Below are 19,771 nucleotides of genomic sequence, written 5' to 3'. Positions count from 1 at the left end.
GGAGTTGCAGTCTGTAGCATCTGAAGGGCACCATTTTGGTTACCTCTGTGATAAACTATGGTTTATTATTGTGTGAATGAGCCTTGGACTCATCGGCTCCTGCTCCCTTCTCCTCTAGCACACTTGCAAAACGGAGACCGGAAGCTTGAGGGAAGTTAACTGAAAGTGGAAGGAAAAGGATCTGATCTCCTTCCAGCTGGGTTGGAGAATTGGAGAGTCGGGGGCACATGACCCCAAGGCCCCCTCAGGTTATGGAACTGTTAGATCTGCACGCAGTTACTATGCCTTGTGAGATAAGATGGCGCCCAGTACACTTCTGCTGCGCCGATGGACGTCTGTGCCGATAGAAAACTTGAGCTCCCTTAGCTCTCTTAGCAAAGTCCTTAGCAGAGTTTTGCAGTGGCAGAAACTGTTGCCTTGTGTGTGGATAATAAATCAGACTGAATGCAGGCTTCTTGCTAAACTCCAACAGTCTTTTAATGAGTAGAAAAACATCATAAATCAGCCCGGCGAAAGAGCAGGCATCCTTTCGCCTCTCAGCCAAAAACGAAAGAAACTCACACACAAAGAAAGATTCCCGTATGTGAACATAACCACGCCTCAGAATGTGAGACGTCACACAGAACTGTTTAACCCTGCAAGTTCTGATTCTCCTCACATGCCTTTGTAATAATTTGCTTAATTGACAAATATATGGAGGTGAACACAGAGAGCGACACTCAACTATGCTTTGCTTCAAGTAGACCTGTCGAAATGAATGGGCCTAACTTAGTCATCTTCATTAAATTCAGTGGGTCTACTCTAGAACATAGTTGAATGGGGCCAGCAGGCACTCCCGTAAGGCAGAAGAACTCTTGCACGAGAGCAAATTTGGCAGGGGATGCAGCTGAAACCTCTCCCCTCTTTCTCTCTGCCTCTCCCAGCCTGCCGCCTGCCTTCTCTCTTGGGTTCTGCTCCCTCCCCTCAGTTGGAGAAGTGTCCCCTCTTCCAAACTCTAAGAGGTTCTTCATTCAAAGCTTTCTGACAGCAGAACACTCTCCCTTGGGAGGTTGTGGACTCTCCTTCGTTTGAGGTTGGATGGCCATCTCTCAGGGATGCTTAAGATTCCTGCATCGGAGGGGGTTGGACTAGATGACCCTTGGGGGTCCCCATTAGCTTCCACTATTGAAGAAATGCCAACCAACCATCTGACAACCAACCTAAAAACAGGGGTCAGTGTACTTTGGGGGGTGACCAATGGTTTCTAACGAATCTGTTTGACTGACTGACTGAGCCAAGGGATCAGATCAGATCTAGGATCTGGAGCCACAGAGACAGGACTGCTGGAGCCCACTTCAGAAGGATGACTGAGACATACCCACAGAGGAAGCTGTCTGGCTTCCATACTGAGAGCAGATCCAATTGCCTTTTTGGAATGGTAAGGATCCCATCCCTTGAAAAAGAGCATGTTTGGAAATGGGGCAGGATTCGTTCTTTTCCAACATGCTTTGGTGTGGATGTAAAGAGCCGCTAAGGATCCAATCCGCCAGGATCTTCGTCTAACCATTGGCCATGCTGTCAGGGGCTGATGGGAGTTCCAATTCAAAACACACGGATGGGGAAGGGGCACCAGGCTGGGGATGGCTGACCTACACTCTTGCTACGCTCCTTCCTCACTTCACACCCTTACCTCAGACGTCTCAGTATTCCTTGCAATGGCTGCGTGGCCGAAGTCCCGCACTGCCATCAGCACCTGTGAAATATGGGTGCTTGAAGCCACACCGATAGCCTCAGAAATTCCCTAGGGAGAATGAGGCACGTCAAACATGTCGTTTTCTTGATTGCAATTAGTGATAATAATAATAATAAATTTTATTTATATCCCACCTTCCCCAGCCAAAGCTGGGCTCAGGGCGGCTAACAACAATAAAATAGTACAACATTCTAAAAACATTTCATTATAAAAATTAAATAAAATCAATTAAAATGAAATTGATGGCAACCATTAAGCTAAGCTGATCATGAGGGATGGAAGCGCAGTCCCAGTCCCACTGGCTCTCCTCCCCCCTGACATCCCACACATTCACTCACCTCTCTGTCTGCTTCCTCTTCGAGAGGCAACCTCAGGAGTAAGTGCAGGTACTGGTGGACTGTCTCTGCGCTCCTGGAATCCCGCAGCTTGAGTCCATAGTATCTATAGAGGGCGTTCTAAGGGTTGGGGAAGGTTTGGGTGAGTCACAGGGAGGAGACCCCACCAGCTACATCAACTGCTTTTGGAAAACCAAAGAATTTCAATTTTACCGTCTGAAAATGTCGGGTAATACTAAATAATAATAATAGATTGCAAGTACTAGGCAATTGTTTTAATGATTTGTATGCAATTTTACACATCTTCTGAATTCCCAAGTCATGTTACAACTCTTTAAAGGTAAAGGTAAAGGGACCCCTGACAATTAAGTCCAGTCGCAAACGACTCTGGGCTTAAAGCTCATCTCGCTTTAAGGCCGAGGGAGCCGGCATTTGTCCGCTTCCACAGACAGTTTTTCCAGGTCATGTGGCCAGCATGTCTAAGCCGCTTCTGGCGAAACCAGAGCAGCACACGGAAATGCCGTTTACCTTCCAGCCGGAGCAGTACTGGCTTCAGCTGGGGAGGGTGGGATATAAATAAATTATTATTATTATTATTATTATTTACTTGCACTATGTGCTTTTGAACTGCTAGGTGGGCAGGAGCTGGGGCCGAACAACGGGAGCTCACCCCATCGCAGGGATTCGAACCGCCGACCTTCCGATCGGCAAGCCCAAGCGGCACAGTGGTTTAACCCACAGCACCACCCACGTCCCTATTACAACTCTTTAGTACTCCTCATTTGGGGAATTTGAAAGTTGACAAGTTCAGCATGTCCTAATTGCTCTGCCTCCACTGTTGGAGGCAGGAATGCTTCTGAATACCAGTTGCTGGAAACCACAGGAAGGGGAGAGGGCTCTGTGTTCGAATTCTGCTTTCCAGTTTCCCATGGGCATTTGGTTGGCCACTGTGAGATAAGGATGCTGGTCTAACCCAGCAGCCTCGTCTTTCATTCTCATGACACACTTTTGTCCTAGATACGCTGACCCTAGGCTCTTCCTGCTTTTTTAGAGGACTAATACCTGCACCTGCAGCCTCTTACAGGTGTCCCCAGCCTCCCTCCACAGTAATGTGATTGGCTGTCACCGGTTTAAAAGGGAAGCCTGTCCAATAGTGGTGGAGTGGTGTAGATGAGTGTGGAGTCTTCTTTTGCCTCAAGGCGCAGGTACTCTGTCTGATTAGATGAACTGCTTTTGTAGATATTTGTATATATATTTAGCTCACAATAATAAATACTGCACTAAAGAACCTAGGACTCTGAGCTTTCTGCTAAAAGCGCCGCGAGGAATTCGTGACAGGGTTATGGGCCCAGCACACTTCTGCTGCACATGAGTACAGGTGGCTGTTATCTAGCCATGGGTGCTGGAGGGGAGCTGCAGCAATGGAGCAGTCCAGAGCTGGCGTGCTGCTGGAGAAGCTGACGGCCATGAACTACAGCATCTGGTCAGTCCGCATGCAACACTTCCTCAAGCGTGAGGGCCTGTGGAAAGTGGTGGAAGATCCACCGCAGCCCCCTGAGGAGGATGAAAAGGATGAGAAAGCTTTGGCTATGATCATCCTTGGAATGGACGACAGCCAGCTAGTCTACGTAGCTGATAAGGTGACAGCAAGTGAGGCGTGGGATGCTGTCAGGGACTCAGCGGGAGCGCAGGGAGGAGAAGAGATGGAGAGCGAGGGGGAGCAATCCGAGGGCAGCGTAGGAGAATATGACAGCAGCCCGAGAGATTCCATGAGCCTCTCCAGCGAATCGGAAGATTCACAGAAGGGGGCGCCGATGGGCAGGGCAAGGGGCGAGCCAAGGGGGACACCCCAGAAGCAAGGGGCCAGCGGGGACTCCCAGAGCAGCAGTTGGAAATCAGGACCAGCTTCCCCACCAGAGCGCAGTGGGGGGGAGGAGTTCCAGGTGTCAGAGCCCACATATGCACCACCAGCGAGAGAAGATGAGTCAGGGTTGACCACGCCTCCATCGGAGAGCGAGTTAACGGTCAAGAGGAAAGTTGCAGGCTGGGCGCGCGCGCCAAGTTCAAAGGTACAGGCGAGCGGCACAGAAGGTAGCCCGGATAGGGAACCAGGTCCTAAAGCCCGCCGGAAGGAGGGGCAAGAATCGTCAGGGTCAGCGTCAGAGGAGTCCAGGAAAGATGAGACCCTAGCGGGCAGGAGGGCCCAGAGGAGAAAGGAACTTAGGAAGAGGTGGAGCAAGGCGAGGGTCTTAAACTGGTGTGGAAGGGGAGGAGACTCAGACGGGACTTCGCCGGTCTAAGGTCGGGACGTAGAGCTGCACGCTGCGGCTTTAAAATGGAAACTGATTCTCAATAAAGACTTTTGTACATAACTACAGCCTAGCGTTGGTCCTCTGTGAGCTGGGACCTGGAGGCAGCTCTGACAGTAAGTCCCGTCTCCAATTTCAAAGAACCTCGCAACGTGAGAGGACGCAGCGAGGGGCGAAGATTGGTGCTTCGCGAGCTCACAAAAGCAGCACAAGATGACTACAGAAGAATGACTGGCAGCTTTGCAAGATGCCGTGGTACAACTTAACGCAGAAATACGAGCGGCAAGGAGGAGAGAAGAGGAATCAGATGCTGTCTGCAAGGATCTGCAAAACAGGTTGGAAATGTTGACTAAACAGGGGCCACCGGGAGCCAAATCAGAAGGGATCGGGCTCGGGAAGAGAGGGGGGAGCCTGGTGTCGCATTTCGATGGGAGTCTGCAGCAATATCCTAACTTCAGAGCAGACGTAGTTTTTGCGCTAAAGTTGCTGGAGAAGGACTTTAGAGATGAGCAGGAGAAAGTAGGCTTCATACTAACGCATCTCCATGGAGAAGCTAAAGCATGGTTGCGCAATCTGTGGAGAGATAATGATCCAGCCCTCCAAAACGCAAAAGCCTTCATTAAGGCAATGGACGATTGTTTTTTATCGGAGATAGATGTGGATGGCGCTAGAAAAGAGATTCACGGTTTGAAACAAGGCAGAGCCACTGTAAGGCAATATCATTCCCGCTTTTTTGCATTGGTCAACGCGCTGGGATGGGAAAAAGACTCAGCGTCCATCAGGGACCTGTTCTGGGAGGGGCTCAACGGGGCTGTGAAAGACGAAATCGCAAGGGGGGAGAGGCCACGGAGCACTCAAGAAGTAGTCCAGAAGGCGCTGACGATTGGTGTGCGGCTAGAAGAACGTCCCTGGAGCAAAGATGAAGGGCGTTGGGGACGCACGCCAGCAAGGGCACCTCCTTTCTTTCCCAGAGACTCAGCGCGCGCTCAATCCACGCCTCCACTGGGAGGGGGAGAGGAGCCGATGGAGATAGGTGGTGCCAAGGCTCAGTCAGCGACCAGAGCCCTCACACCAGGAGCAGCCAAGGTGAAGCCTCCTAGAGGGAACAGGAAGTGTTACATCTGCGAAAGTGCTCAACATATGGCAAAAGAGTGCCCCCAGAGGCTCCGCAAGCACAATGCAGCCTCAGCAAAAGTAACAGAAGCAGCTCAGCAGAGGGAACCGCAGCAGGGAAACGACGAAGTCTGGCTGGAAGCAGAGCCGCTGGGGCCCAGCCAGACGAATCAGTGAAGCAGTCCCCAGGAATCTTACAGCCCACAGACCCCCTCCCGCCCAAACCAGTGGTGCAGCTCACCGCAACACTCCAGCTTCCCAATGGGCTCACCATGGAAGTGCCTATTACCATTGACTCTGGTAGCAATGCAGACTTTATAGGAGTGGATTTCATCAAGCAACATAGCATAGCGCTCCTGCCTGCCGCGATGCCCCTGAAAGTAGTGACAGTCGATGGAAGGGAATTGCTGGGGGGACAGGTGGTACAGCAAACGCCGCCAATGGTGATGCGCATTGGAAATCACCGTGAAGTCATCAGCTTCAACGTCACCCACCTGTCAGACACGCCCATAGTGTTGGGCATGAGCTGGTTGGACAGGCACAGCCCGGCATTGGCATGGTACCAGCGTAAATTGACCTTCTGCTCCTCCTATTGCGCAGAACATTGCATCATGACTAACCAGGAGGACGAGGGGCAAGAGGATGACCCACAGCTACAACTGGGCATGCTGCAAGCGGTACCCGACAAGTACAAGGCGTTTTTGGAGGTCTTCTGCGAGAAGGAAGCGGACAAGCTGCCTCCCCACAGACCCTACGACTGCAAGATTGACCTCCTGCCGGGGGCAACGCTGCCGACCGGAAAACTGTACTCCATGTCTGAAGACGAACTGCAAGAGCTCAGGGAGTTCATAGATCACAATTTGAAGCGGGGATTCATCCGAGAATCCAAAGCAGTGGGGGGCAGTCCTGTGTTCTTTGTGAAGAAAAAAGACACGCCCAAAAGAGGCTGGTAGTTGATTTCAGAATTTTAAACTCGAAAACCAAGCCCACGGCTTTCCCGATGCCCAAGATCAACGACTTGCTCGCGACGGTGAGGAAGGGACGCATCTTCACCAAGCTGGATCTACGAGGGGCGTACAATCTTATACGCATGCGGGAGGGCGACGAGTGGAAGACGGCCATGTTCACGCCCTTGGGCACCTATGAGTATAGGGTTATGCCCTTCGGTTTACAAAATGGCTCCCACTGCTTCCAAGCCTTCATGCATCACGTCTTAGCGGGGCTCCTCTACAAGAAGTGCGTCTGCTTCCTGGATGACATTCTGATCTTCTCGGAATCGCAGGAGGCTCACGAGAGAGATGTCAAGGAAGTCCTGCAAAGACTACGGGAGCACAGGCTTTACGCCAAACTGGAGAAATGCCAGTTCGACATGACGGAGGTGGATTTCCTGGGCTACAAGCTGTCCGACAAGGGAATCGCCATGGACAGCGCCAAGGTACGATCAGTACTGGACTGGAAGAGCCCGCGCAATCGGAAGGAGGTCCAGAGGTTTGTCGGCTTTGCTAACTTTTATCGCAAGTTCATCAAGGGTTTCGCTATGCAGACGGCGGCCATCACGGACACCCTCAGCTCCAAGAAGAAGAAGTTCATCTGGACGGAGCAGGCGGAGCAGTCTTTTCAGAAACTCAAGCGTCTTTTCGCTTCCGAGGAACAACTGCTGCATGTGAACCCCAGCAAACCCATGAGGGTGGAGACGGATGCCTCCGACAGAGCCGTGGGGGCAGTCCTGTTGCAGCAAGACCCGCAAGGGGATTGGAGGCCGTGTGCTTTCTACTCCAGGAAACTCAGCAAGTCGGAGCAGAACTACACCATCTGGGACAGAGAGTTGCTGGCCATTCATGCAGCATTCAAGTCGTGGCGGCACTTCCTCATCGGAGCCAAACACACGGTGCAAGTTCGCACGGACCATAAGAACCTGGAGTACTGGCGCACGGCGCGGTTCCTGAACCAGAGACACATCCGCTGGGCGGAGTTCTTTGCGGATTTCGACTTCAGGATAGAATATATCCGCGGAGACAACAACATCATGGCTGATGCGCTATCCCGGAAGCCGCAGTATCTGGAGGAAGCAGCACCGGTAGCGGCCAAACACATTTTCGCACCCAAGGCGTGGGCATGCGCTTCAGCCACCGTAGACCTGGAAGCGATACGACGCGAGCTGCGAACAGATTCCTTCGCGCGCTCCAAGATGGAGGAGGTGCGCAGCGGCACGGCAAAGGACGACGAGTTCCAGATACGCGACGGACTGCTCCTCCGCAAGGTGGCCATCTACGTACCGGGAGATGAACTCCGCGCGACAGTACTGCAACAGCTACACGACGCACCCAGCGCCGGACATTTCGGCAAGGAAAAGACGGTGGAATTAGTAGCCAGAGACTTTTGGTGGCCCAAGATGCGGGGAGAAGTCGCGGATTACGTCACGAGGTGCGACACATGCCAAAGGGCCAAACCAGTACACAGACCGCCGGCGGGACTGTTAGAACCGCTACAGACCCCGTCCCAACCGTGGGAGAGGGTGGCCTTGGACTTTGTCACTGACCTGCCCAGCTCGAGGGGCAAAACAGCAGTACTCGTGGTAGTCGACATGTTCACCAAGATGGCGCACTTCATTCCTTGCGCGAAGGTGGCCACAGCGGAACAGACGGCCAAGCTGTTCATAGACCACGTGTTCAAGGTGCACGGCCTGCCACGGTCTATCCTGTCCGACCGGGGGCGCCAGTTCATCTCGAGTTTCTGGCAGAAGCTGATGGGAATCCTGAACGTCAAGGTCAACCTAGCGTCGGCAAGACACCCGCAGACCAACGGACAAGCGGAGAGGGTCAACGCCATCATGCAGCAGTACCTGTGATGCTACGCTAACCAGCAGCCCTCGACCTGGGTGGACTACCTTCCCCTGGCCAAGTTTGCCTACAACAACACACAACACATGTCCACGGGGGTGACACCGTTTTTCGCCAACAACGGGCAACATCCCAGGACCTTCCCGGGCTTAGAGAAAGAGGGGGAGGGGGAGCCGCAGGGAGCAGAGGCATTGGCAGAGGAGTTACAGGAGGTCCATGAACAGCTCCGTAGGCAGTTAGACCTAGCAAAACACGCGTACAAGGTGCAAGCAGACAAACACAGAAGAGTGGGGGAGGACATACAGGTAGGGGACTGGATCTGGTTAGCGGCCCAGGCAGTGCCGGCCAGATCCTTAGCTAAGAAGAAGCTAGGACACAAGCAGCTGGGCCCTTACCTAGTCGAGGCACAGATCAACCCAGTGGCTTTCCGTTTGACACTACCGGAGGGTTCCAGAATGCACCCGGTCTTTCATAGATCGGTGCTAACGCCCTACAAGGCACCTCACAGGTTTCAGGAGCCAGGGACGGCTCCCAGTCCGCTTAGTGACGCACCCAGGACAGGGGGGTCGCCGAGGGCGGGGCCACTCAACGAGGTGACGGAGATTTTGGACTCGAGATGGGGGGAAGAGGGGGTCGAATATCTCATCGCAAGGGAAGGTGCCCCGGCCAGCGCCAACAGCTGGGTGCCGTACTATGCGGTGGAGGAGCACTACCTCAAAGACGAGTTCCACGCACTCTTCCCACACAGGCCCATGCCGGAGGATTATTTTGACGAATATCTTTTCACCCCCACACTCTCAGCCAGTACGTTTCAGGGGTTCTCCTCGGCTGAGGAGACGGTTCCAGAGACTACCTCGCCGGAGGGGTCGGTCTCAGACTTGGGTGCGGAACGCTCTTATTGGTGGGACACTCAACCCGAGGAGGGGACTGCTCAGAGGGCCCTGGTATGCAGACTCCCCAGAGGAAATGGGGGAACAAGGGGGCATGGACGGGTTGGGGGAGGATCCTTGGTTCGAGCACGCCGGCAACGAGATGGAAGCGGAGGAGAGCGACGTCGATGTACCCGTCATGGACTGGCAGCATGCCAGGGGGAAAGACCAGTATCCGGCATGCACCCCCACAGCATTGGAGCACCCGGAACCCACGCCAGAAGAGAGGGAGGGGGGAAGGGGGGCTTCGAGGGGGGGATGGATGTCAGGGACTCAGCGGGAGCGCAGGGAGGAGAAGAGATGGAGAGCGAGGGGGAGCAATCCGAGGGCAGCGTAGGAGAATATGACAGCAGCCCGAGAGATTCCATGAGCCTCTCCAGCGAATCGGAAGATTCACAGAAGGGGGCGCCGATGGGCAGGGCAAGGGGCGAGCCAAGCGGGGACACCCCAGAAGCAAGGGGCCAGCGGGGACTCCCAGAGCAGCAGTTGGAAATCAGGACCAGCTTCCCCAGCAGAGCGCAGTGGGGGGGAGGAGTTCCAGGTGTCAGAGCCCACATATGCACCACCAGCGAGAGAAGATGAGTCAGGGTTGACCACGCCTCCATCGGAGAGCGAGTTAACGGTCAAGAGGAAAGTTGCAGGCGGGCGCGCGCGCCAAGTTCAAAGGTACAGGCGAGCGGCACAGAAGGTAGCCCGGATAGGGAACCAGGTCCTAAAGCCCGCCGGAAGGAGGGGCAAGAATCGTCAGGGTCAGCGTCAGAGGAGTCCAGGAAAGATGAGACCCTAGCGGGCAGGAGGGCCCAGAGGAGAAAGGAACTTAGGAAGAGGTGGAGCAAGGCGAGGGTCTTAAACTGGTGTGGAAGGGGAGGAGACTCAGACGGGACTTCGCCGGTCTAAGGTCGGGACGTAGAGCTGCACGCTGCGGCTTTAAAATGGAAAGTGAATCTCAATAAAGACTTTTGTACATAACTACAGCCTAGCGTTGGTCCTCTGTGAGCTGGGACCTGGAGGCAGCTCTGACAGATGCGCTCAAGCTGTCCATGTGCGAGAGACATCTGGCTTGCTGGACTTCCGGTTGGCGCCAGCGATTAATGGCGGACTTCTCCCGGAGCTCCGGGAGAAGCCTGCTCTGCGGGTTCGGGTCCTGCCGCTACGGCGAAGCGGGGACCCTTAAAAATTACAGGTGGAGAAGCCTGTAAACAAGGAGGCTCGGCGGGTACCTTGGCGACCCCCCCCGAACTGCCAAAGAGACTTTTTAAAGGCTCCGGAACGGTGTCGGGGAGAACGTGGTGCTGAGAGCCGCTACCCAGTCCGTGGAGCGAAGCCGCATCGCCATTATCGGAGAGCGCTGATTTCTTCCGGCAAATTGGAACTGAAAGCATCTACTCGTGAGTAGGAATAAAGGCTTAAATTGGACTCTAAATTTTTAAAAGATTTACCGTCACGCGAAAGGCATAAAAAGGAAGTCTGTCTTCCCACGTTGTAGATAGAAGAAAGCAAAGAGACTATTAAGCTGAAACCTTTGAAGATTGTATTTGGAATAACAAATCCATTGTTCAAAAATAAGATTTAAACCCCCCCCCACTTAGCTGGCAGGGGCGGGGGGGGGAGAACTGTTACTGAATTAAATATCCTGCATGAAAGGAGAGGATTGAATTCTACCCACTGTCTTTTGTATCCTGGAGACGGACTGCTTTGTAAGTAAGGAAAAAGAACTCTGAACTGTCAAAAGAGTGAGCCTGAAAATAGCGCGATCTGGTTAATGGCGGATTCCCTCCGAGCTCCGGAGGGAATCGGCTCCACTGGAGAAGGGTTCTACCGCGACGGCGACGCGGGGACCCTCAGAAACCGCAGGCGCTGAAGCCTGCGGACTTGGTGACTCGGTGGGCACCTAAAGCGCCCCCCCGACCCACGAAGAGCCTTTTTAAAGGCTGCGGAGAGGGTACGGGGAGCGGCGTGGTGCTGTGAGTGGACCGCTACTGCAGTGGAGCGAAGCCGCGAGCCATGGCCGGAGACCGCTGACTTTCTTCCCTGAAATTCGGACTTTAATTAATCCGTGAGTAGAATGGAATTTGGACTTTAAAATTTCTACCCTTGAATTTTATACGACCGGGGGATGTGTTAAAGGGAAGTCCGCACCCCCCTGCTTACAGAAGATTTAAAGCAAGGATCGGAGAACTAAGGTGGAGAGTTTTTTCTTTTTGGTGTTTTTTAAAAGATAATATTTTCATGAATTTGACAGAAGAAGATTTGTGCTGGAGAGCAAGAGTGGAATTTTAGAAGCTTTTGTCTAAACCCCCCTCCCCCAGACCCGGGAGTGTCCTGTATGTGAGCTGGAGAAAAAGGAACAAGGAGTTTGACAGCTGTCAAAGGAGCTGTCAAACGGGCAGTGAAAGTTAAAAAATTTATTATTTAACACCTTTCTGGACTAAATTTGTTATATTTGAATTAAAGTGGTTGGGAACAAAGTAGTGAAATAACAAAGTAACGGACTGTTGGGAAAAGACTATTAAGTAACCAGAATCCCCCTAGGGGAAACATTGAAACACTACAATGGCTGCAGATGGAAAACTACAGGCAGAGATAGAAAGAATGTTTTTTCTCGTGGGAAAGTTGCAGGAGCAGACTACGGCTATGAGTGAACAACTTATAACCTTGAACTCTAAGATGGGTGACTCTGCTGAATGCACAATGGACTTGACCGGGAAAAAATCTGCAGCTGAATTAGAAGAGATAACTTCGGAACAGGAGGAGAGGGAACAAGGGCCAGTACAGATGGAGAGTACCAACCAGAAGCCTACATTGTCAGAACATAAAGAAGAAGACCTTTGGATTACAAATCTGCGAAAGATACGAAAGAGGAGGGAGGAAGCCCCTGGAACACTTGGAACATTTGAATTTAAAAGAAACAAGAAATATGATTGGGGCTTCCTCTTTGAGTATGGAAGATTAGCTGACCTTTCGCAGCAGCCGGTACCAAGTACTTTGGATGGAAGAAAATCTGATGAGACTGAGCTAGAACTCCTTCGAGACCCGAGGACCAACAAAGAGGGCTACCAACAAAATCGGCAGAGAGAGACTGACAGAGATTTAAAGGCCTCAGATGTGAGGAATCCAGGCTAAAAACTGTTTTTGTGGACATGGGGACATTGGGAAGGGACAGAAACCGGGGCGGGGGGGGGAAAGAATTTAAAAAAAAATGTTTATGACCTTTGTGTTTGATTATTATGACCTATGTTTAGGATAAAAGGGAGATTCGTGGAAGGAATTTGAGTCGACCTTAGAAAAGGATTTAATATTTATAAGAAAATTGGATAAGTAAAATCTGGCCAAGTAATAAGAATTAAGTATTTCTTTAAAAACATATATATATAATAATAATATGTAAAGGATGAGAGATATGAACTTGCTGAGCTAATTTAATTGAATTAGGATGTATGAAGGGGGGTGGGGGGAGGTCAAGAACTGGGGTTAGGAAAGTAAGGATATGAAACTTTATATGTGTTGTCTTTGTATGTGTGTGTGTCTGTGTTTAAAATGTGAAAACTCAATAAAAATTTTATATAAAAAAAAAAGAAAATAACTTTGAAAGATACAGTTTTGAGGACTTCTATTTAGACTGCTACATATTTGCAACTATTTAGAAAAAGAGTTGGAACTGGGGATTTTTTCTTCCTTTATGAAAGATGGGGGGAATCTTGAGACAATATATCTCTTATAAAAACTGTGAAACCAGGCTGGGAATTCCCCCCTCTAGAGGAGACTTTGTTACCTTGTGGGAAACAACTAAGCAACTAGAAGCTGAGCCACTGGAAATTTACTAGCAAAAACAAACCCGGGAGTGTGAGACTGACCTTGGCCTGGCATGATAGTGGCATGGCAGATGGTAAAGGAAAGATAGAGCTGGCTCAGGAGAAAAACCTCAGATCCGGCAAAACCTACAGTACTACACAACAAAGAAGGGCCTCAGTGACAGGAGCAGCTGCGGCCTCGCAAATAAAATCCAAAACTATGTCTGCAGAAGATGCTTTGACTAAAGCTCTTGGAAAAATAAATGAATCTTTGGAACTTCTAACGAGACAAGGAACTGACACAAGCAAACAAGTAGCTGAGATCCCAAAAAAACTTGACTTGAACACTTCTAGTTTAAAAGAACTGGGAACACAAGTTAATGCTAATGCCCAGAATATTGGGAGACTTTTAGAAGAATCAGCCACTACTCGAAAGATTGCCAAGGAGGCAAAGGAGATTGCAACTGAAACGCAGGGAAAAATACCACTGGTTGAAAAGAAACTGATGGACCATGACTTATCTTTTGCTATGATAGATCTGCAAAGGAGGGATCGCAACTTAATAATAATAATAATAATAATTTTTTATTTATACCCCGCCCTCCCCAGCCAAGGCCGGGCTCAGAGCAGCTTACAAACAATAATAAAAACAAGAAGAATGATTACAACTTAAAAACAAAAATAAAATGCAGCATTAAAATAATGGAACATTAAAATATTAAAATGTAGCCTCATCGCAGGAGGAGAAGGAAAAGAAAAGAGAGAGGGGGGGAGGGAGGGAGGGAATCAAATTGGCTCCAAGCCAAAGGCCAGGCGGAACAACTCTGTCTTACAGGCCCTGTGGAAAGAAATCAGATCCTGCAGGGCCCTGGTCTCATGAGGCAGAGCGTTCCACCAGAGTTGAAAAGGCCCTGGCTCTGGTTGAAGCCAATCTAACTTCCTTAGGGCCCGGGACCACTAGGGTGTTGCTATTTATGGACCTTGAGGCTCTCCGTGGGGCATACCGGGAGAGGCGGTCCCGTAGGTACGAGGGTCCTAGGCCGTGAAGGGCTTTAAAGGTCAAAAGCAGCACCTTAAATCTGACCCTGTACTCCACCGGGAGCCAGTGCAGCTTGAAAAGCACTGGGTGAATATGCTCCCATGGCAGAGACCCCGTGAGGAGCCTCGCTGCAGCATTCTGTACCCGCTGGAGTTTCTGGGACAGCTTCAAGGGCAGCCCCGCATAGAGCGAATTACAGTAGTCAAGCCTGGAGATGACCGTCGCATGGATCACTGTGGCCAAGTCGGCCAAGTGGCCAAGATTGAGACTTGTGCCGGAAAGTGGCCAAGATTGAGACTTGTGCCGGAAAGTGAACAGGACAATCTGGTGGACTTTCTTACAAAAGAATTTTCTGAATTTTGGCAAGAGGGCCTGCAGGGGGAGGAGGTCAAGATCGTGAGTGCATTCAGACTTGGAATAAGACAAAAAAAAAAAGAATAAGGCAAGAGACTGCTTGATTACTTTGGGATCAAAGGAGGAAAGAGATAAAATTTTAAATCTGCACTATCAAAATACACTGCAAATTGAGGATTCCTTCGTGGAGATTTTTAAAGATATTCCGAAGCCCATCTTAGATGCAAGAGGGGATTACAAAGACATGGTTTTATTACTGAAAAAAAGCAGAATCTTCTTTAGGTGGGAATTCCCCCAAGGCCTATCTTTCAAATACAGAGGAAAGAAAATCAAAATAAAGACATTGAGCGATAAAGACAAATTCTTGAGAGACCACGAAGAATACCTGGTGAAGGAAGGGGAAATTGGAGAGGAAGCAACACTATTAGGAAAAGGAATACTGGACTTAGCAAATCTATCGTTTGGACTACAGCCACCAACGGATGAAGAGCAACGATTGGGAGCAGTAGGAGGAATAAGTAAATAACCCCATCATGGCCTTGCGACTATTGAGTTGGAATTGCAATGGCTTGAACATTCCTCGGAAGAGGAAGAACGTCTTTCATATTTTACAGAAACAACAATTGGACTTGATTTGTTTGCAAGAGACACATGTGACAAGAAAACACAGAAATTACTTATTAATAAAAAATTAGGACAGGAATTTATTTCATCAGACAGAGTGAAAAAAAGAGGAGTGGTCATATATGCAAAGGATAGATTGATGCCGAAACAAATATTTAAAGATGAACAAGGAAGATATCTGGCAATTGAAATTCAAGTTCAAGGACAGAAATTTTTGATTTTAGGAATTTATGCACCGAATGAAGGTAAATCTGAATTTTTTAAGAAGTTGCATGAGATTCTGTTGGATCATTTGGACACTAATGTAATCTTGATGGGAGATATGAATGGAGTAGTTTCTACAAACATGGATAAAGCACAAAGACAAGTGATCTCTAAAGATGGAAGACTGCCAAAAACCTTTTTTGAAATGACTGACAATATGGACTTGGTGGATATTTGGAGAATAAAATATCCTCTTGAAAGAGAAGGAACCTTTTTTTCTGAAGCCAAAATGACCTGGACTAGAATTGACCAAATATGGGTTACTAGAGGACTGGCATCAAAGATAAAAAAAAGTGGAAATCTGCCCAAAAACTTGCTCCAACCATAACGCCGTGAAGATGGAGATGAACCAAACAACAGCCGACACTTTCAGATGGAGGATGAATGACACATTATTCAGAGACAAAGAATTCTGCAAAAAGGCCCAAAAAACATTAAAAGACTACTTTGAGATTAACATGAGGACCAATGTGGAAAAAAGAGTAATCTGGGACGCAAGCAAAGCGGTTATGAGAGGTTTCTTGATACAACAAAATGCAATAAAAAAGAAAAGCCAAAATGAGAAAAAGGATAAAATTTTGGAAAAAATTAAAGAAGGAGAAAAGAAATTAAGATCAAAACCAAAGTCTCAGGAGATCTTGAGAGAAATTAAATTATATCAAATTCAGTATATGGAACTGATGAACCAAGAAATAGAATGGAAAATTAAACAAATGAGACAGAAAACGTTTGAATCAGCAGACAAATGTGGGAAATTTTTGGCTTGGTAATTGAAGAAGAGACAGAAACTAAATACAGTGACAAATTTAGAAGTGGATGGAAAGAACATCAACAATCCAATTGAAATTAGAAGCTGCTTCCAGAGATATTTTAAACAATTATATGCACAAGGGCCACAAAAAGACACCGACATAGAACAATTTTTGGAGAAAAATGGGATGAAGGAAATTTCAAGTGAAGGCAAAGTAATTTTGAATCAGAAAATAACTGAACAAGAAATAGAAGGTGCCATTCAAAACATGCAACTGGGCAAATCTCCGGGGCCTGATGGACTGACTTCCAAATATTATAAGACTTTAAAAGAATGGCTAATACAACCTTTGAAGGAAGTCTGCAACGAAATTCTTGAGGGGAAAGAAGCACCTGAAACGTGGAAAGAGGCTTATATCACGCTTATACCGAAGACAGAGACTGAAAAGACTCAACTTAAAAACTACCGCCCAATTTCCTTACTAAATGTGGATTATAAAATTTTTGCTGATATTTTAGCTAAGAGACTAAAAAAAGTTTTGATGGGGGAGATTCATAGGGACCAATCGGGCTTTCTCCCGAGAAGGCATCTATCAGACAATGTAAGGAATATAATAGACATTTTGGAAATGCTAGAAGTTAACATAAACACAAAAGCTGTTCTGATATTTGTGGATGCGGAGAAAGCCTTTGACAATATTTCCTGGACCTTTTTGAAGAAGAATCTCCATGGGATGGGGGTAGGCCAAGGTTTTGAAAACGGTATAGGCGCAATATATTCTGAACAAAAAGCAAAGTTAATTGTAAATAATGTAGTTACAGAAGAATTTAAGATAGAAAAAGGGACACATCAGGGGTGCCCAATTTCCCCACTACTTTTTATCTCGGTCCTGGAGGTTTTGCTGAACATGATAAGAAAAGACCAGCTGGTTAAAGGGGTTCAGGTCGGAGCGAGACAATATAAATTGAGAGCATTTGCAGATGACTTGGTACTTACATTACAAGAGCCAGAATCTAGCACCAAAAGGGTTTTGGAATTAATTCAAGAGTTTGGTCAAGTGGCAGGATTTAAATTAAACAAATCAAAGACTAAGGTATTAGAGAAAAACTTAACAGCAGGGGAGAAGGAGAGGTTTCAGAATGAAACAGGTTTAACTGTGGTTAAGAGTGTAAAATATTTGGGGATTAATATGACAGCTAAAAACATGAATCTATTTAAAGATAATTATGAGAAATGTTGGAATCAAGTGAAAAAAGATCTAGAAATTTGGTCAAACTTGAAGCTTTCCTTGTCTGGTCGAATCACAGCTATCAAGATGAATGTATTGCCTAGAATGTTACTATGAATCAGCATCTTTCTGCTGGTTGAAGGATTGGCTGCTTCTTGAGAACACAGATATCTTAGATTTGGAAGGTTTTAATAACTTTTTTGGGTGGCATGCATATTTGTGGTATGACAAGGTTAAGGTTCATAAAGGCTTTAAAAACCATATTGTCAGGAAAGCATTGTATAATGTTTGGATTAAATATAAAGATTTGTTGGAGAATAAAACTCCAAGGTGGTTGTCACCAATGGAGGCAAAGGCATTGAAAAAACTTAATATGGAGTCTAAATGGTCAAAATATTGTGAAATTCTAGAACAGGAGGGCAATAAGTGGAAATTGCAGAGTTTTGAGAATCTAAAAGACAAAGTGCGAGATTGGCTTCACTATTATCAAATAATGGAGGTGTATAAGCTGGATAGGAAAATTGGTTTCCAGGTGGAAAAGTCAAAATTGGAAACAGAACTGTTAGAATCTAATACTAAGAATTTGTCAAAAATGTATAACTTGCTGCTGAAATGGAACACGCAGGATGAAACGGTTAAATCAGCTATGATTAAGTGGGCGCAAGATATTGGACACAATATTATGTTTGCTGACTGGGAAAAGTTGTGGACCACCGGTATGAAATTCACGGCGTGTAACGCCTTGAGAGAAAATATTATGAAAATGATTTATACGTGGTACATGACCCCAGTCAAGCTTGCAAAAATTTACCACTTATCAGATAATAAATGTTGGAAGTGTAAAGAAAATGAAGGTTCATTCTTTCACCTCTGGTGGACATGCCCAAGGATTAAGGCTTTCTGGGAAATGATATATAATGAAATGAAAAAGGTATTTAAATATACCTTCTTGAAGAAACCAGAGGCCTTTCTCTTGGGTATGGTTAGCCATGTGGTGTTAAAGAAGGATAGAACTTTGTTTCTGTATGCCACAACAGCAGCAAGAATCCTTATTGCAAAGTATTGGAAGACACCAGATTTACCCACTTTGGAAGAATGGCAGATGAAAATGACAGACTATATGGGACTGGCAGAGATGACGGGCAGAATCCGAGACCAGGAGAAGGAGACAGTGGAAGAAGATTGGAAGAAATTTAAAGACTACCTTAATAAATACTATAAGATTAATGAATGCTAGTTTGACAGGGTTTAAAAATAATGTGATTTTCAGAGATCTTGATCAAGAAAAGGAATGGAATTAAAAAACTTTTGGGAAATAAGGGAATGGATTTGCTAATTGGATTATGAAATTAGAATACAAAACGGGGAGGTATGAGGAAGTCGGGGAAAATAGGTTGAGAAAACAAGGTTTGAAATTATACTTGTTGTTTTTTGTTTGTTTTGTTTTTATTGTTGTTGTTTGTATTTGTATGTTTTTATTGGAAATTTTAATAAATATCATTTAAAAAAAAGGGAGAGACATCTGGCTTGCTGATAACACTGACCAGGAGAACGTACCGGTGTCGGAAGACACCGGGGGACTCCCCGGTGAACCACCTAAAATTCCTTTGGACTTGCTGTGGACTTGATCACGCAAGTACCTTCTGCTATCCAGAGAGCAGAATAAACTCTTTCTTCTTTGAATCAACCTTGGTGTCATTTGGCTTCCTTCCTCCTGTCCCGGAGCAATGCAGACCCAATCAGTGAACTCCAATAAGGCTACAGATCCAATACTCTCTGTGGAAGTGCTGGGTCAGAATGACGCAGCAGTAATGTGATTGGCTGTCACCGGTTTAAAAGGGAATATTTAGGAATTTATTTTCAATATAATTTAGGGTGGAAAGCGCATGTTGAATATCTTCAAAACAAGACAAAAGCCCTATCACACTCCCTCCTTCATTTTTTCTACTCTGAGGGGGCCTTATTCATCCCTGCGGCCCTAAAAGTGTATAGCATCAAAGTGATGGCCACAATGGCCTATGCTGCACCTTTATGGGCTGCCTTTGCAAACCTCTCACCATTAGAGTCACTTCAAAGCCAATTCTTACGCCGACTTTTAAAATTACCAACATGCGTAAGTAACGCGGCTATTCGTTTAGAAATGAAGATCCCGTCAGTGGAGTTAGTTATATGGAGGAGAGTTTTGATCTATTGGATATCCCTATGGCATAAACTCCCGAACCACTATCTCATTCAATGCATGTGGCGAGATGACTTCACAAATTTGTGGTCAGGAAAAATCCTTGCCAAATTGCAGTACTATGAGATCTCACCCACTGAATTGCTCAAACTGGATCTAAATGTGGCAAAAAGGTGTATAAATCAAAGGCTGGATGATGCAGAGCTATACCAAAATTTTGTAGCTGGTGGTGGAGCCTGTTTGCCGTTAAATTTCGGCATAACCCCTATCTACCGCACTCCGT

The 19,771-nt window shown here is 47.5% G+C and overlaps 1 protein-coding gene across 1 annotated transcript in view; it reads right to left on the bottom strand.

Moving 5' to 3' along the window:
• LOC307225471 (maestro heat-like repeat family member 5) overlaps positions 1–19,771 on the bottom strand; it is a 37,835-nt gene that overhangs the window by 11,593 nt on the left and 6,471 nt on the right. The window contains exons 4-5 of the mRNA XM_079993334.1: positions 2,071–2,187; positions 1,670–1,780 (exon numbers count right to left, since the gene is read on the bottom strand). Coding sequence (XP_079849460.1) covers positions 1,670–1,780; positions 2,071–2,187 — 228 coding nt within the window. The remainder of the gene's footprint in view (positions 1–1,669; positions 1,781–2,070; positions 2,188–19,771) is intronic.

The sequence above is a fragment of the Podarcis cretensis genome (genome assembly GCF_951804945.1).
Source record: "Podarcis cretensis genome assembly, chromosome: 10".
NCBI lineage: Eukaryota > Metazoa > Chordata > Lepidosauria > Squamata > Lacertidae > Podarcis > Podarcis cretensis.
The sequence above is the reverse complement of the archived record's forward strand: the minus strand, read 5'-3'. Positions and strand labels throughout refer to the sequence as shown.